The 732-nt window shown below is 41.7% G+C and overlaps 1 protein-coding gene across 4 annotated transcripts in view; it reads right to left on the bottom strand.

The window, feature by feature from the left end:
• The window catches only part of PIK3R1 (phosphoinositide-3-kinase regulatory subunit 1), a 61,171-nt gene that overhangs the window by 4,621 nt on the left and 55,818 nt on the right, over positions 1-732 (bottom strand). For all 4 annotated transcript variants that reach the window (XM_055698614.1, XM_014281420.3, XM_005432681.4 and 1 more), the window contains one exon: positions 458-628. In XM_055698614.1, coding sequence (XP_055554589.1) covers positions 458-628 — 171 coding nt within the window. The remainder of the gene's footprint in view (positions 1-457; positions 629-732) is intronic.

Below are 732 nucleotides of genomic sequence, written 5' to 3'. Positions count from 1 at the left end.
CTAAAAAGGAAAAAAAAACCCATCAGTTTTTAGTTTGTCAGTACAGTAAAATTACTAGAAAATAAGGTATTGGCAATAAATCTTAACATGCTAGTCACTACCTAGAATTCCTGTCTTCTGAGGTGGGATAATGGTAAAAGCCTAAGTTTAACCCAAATTCCCAGATGTTGTGTTAGCTTAGAGAGGCAGGAGACAGGCAGAACTTAGCAGATGCGCAGAAAGGAGTGCGTTCATACTTTGGTTTCCCTTCTTCTGTGTGAGGCTCATCTGTGGGAGTGGCACAGATCTGAGCTGTGTAGGAAATGGAGCAGCAATAAGGATGGCCTCAGGTCTTGTTGGTCTGCTTCTACGCACAAAGGTCCAATAGGATCTGTGTATATGCAAGTGTCTAGCTGCCCCTGGCTCGAGGTAGGTGCCTCAAATTTTGGTTACATCATTTGCAAATTAGGGTACGTACACAACAGAGCAGGCATAGCAGCCTTGTTTGCTGCTTTCTCGAACAAGGAATGTTCCATCTCGTTTTCCCCGCAGCAGATTTTCAGCTTGGCTTCTATTGATATTTCCCACATTCCATGTTCTCTCATCATGATGGGGCAAGTCCTCATCATCTTCTACCATAGAGTATTGGCTGTTGAAATAGGACAAAATGTCTTTGTGAAACACACAGCAGAACAAAATCCATGAATTAAGTAGTCCCCATTTCATATTAGTTAAAAAAATAATCAGTGGTTA

Source organism: Falco cherrug, chromosome Z (assembly GCF_023634085.1).
Source record: "Falco cherrug isolate bFalChe1 chromosome Z, bFalChe1.pri, whole genome shotgun sequence".
Lineage (NCBI taxonomy): Eukaryota > Metazoa > Chordata > Aves > Falconiformes > Falconidae > Falco > Falco cherrug.
Note: the sequence above shows the minus strand (reverse complement) of the source record. Positions and strands in the feature narration are given on the sequence as shown.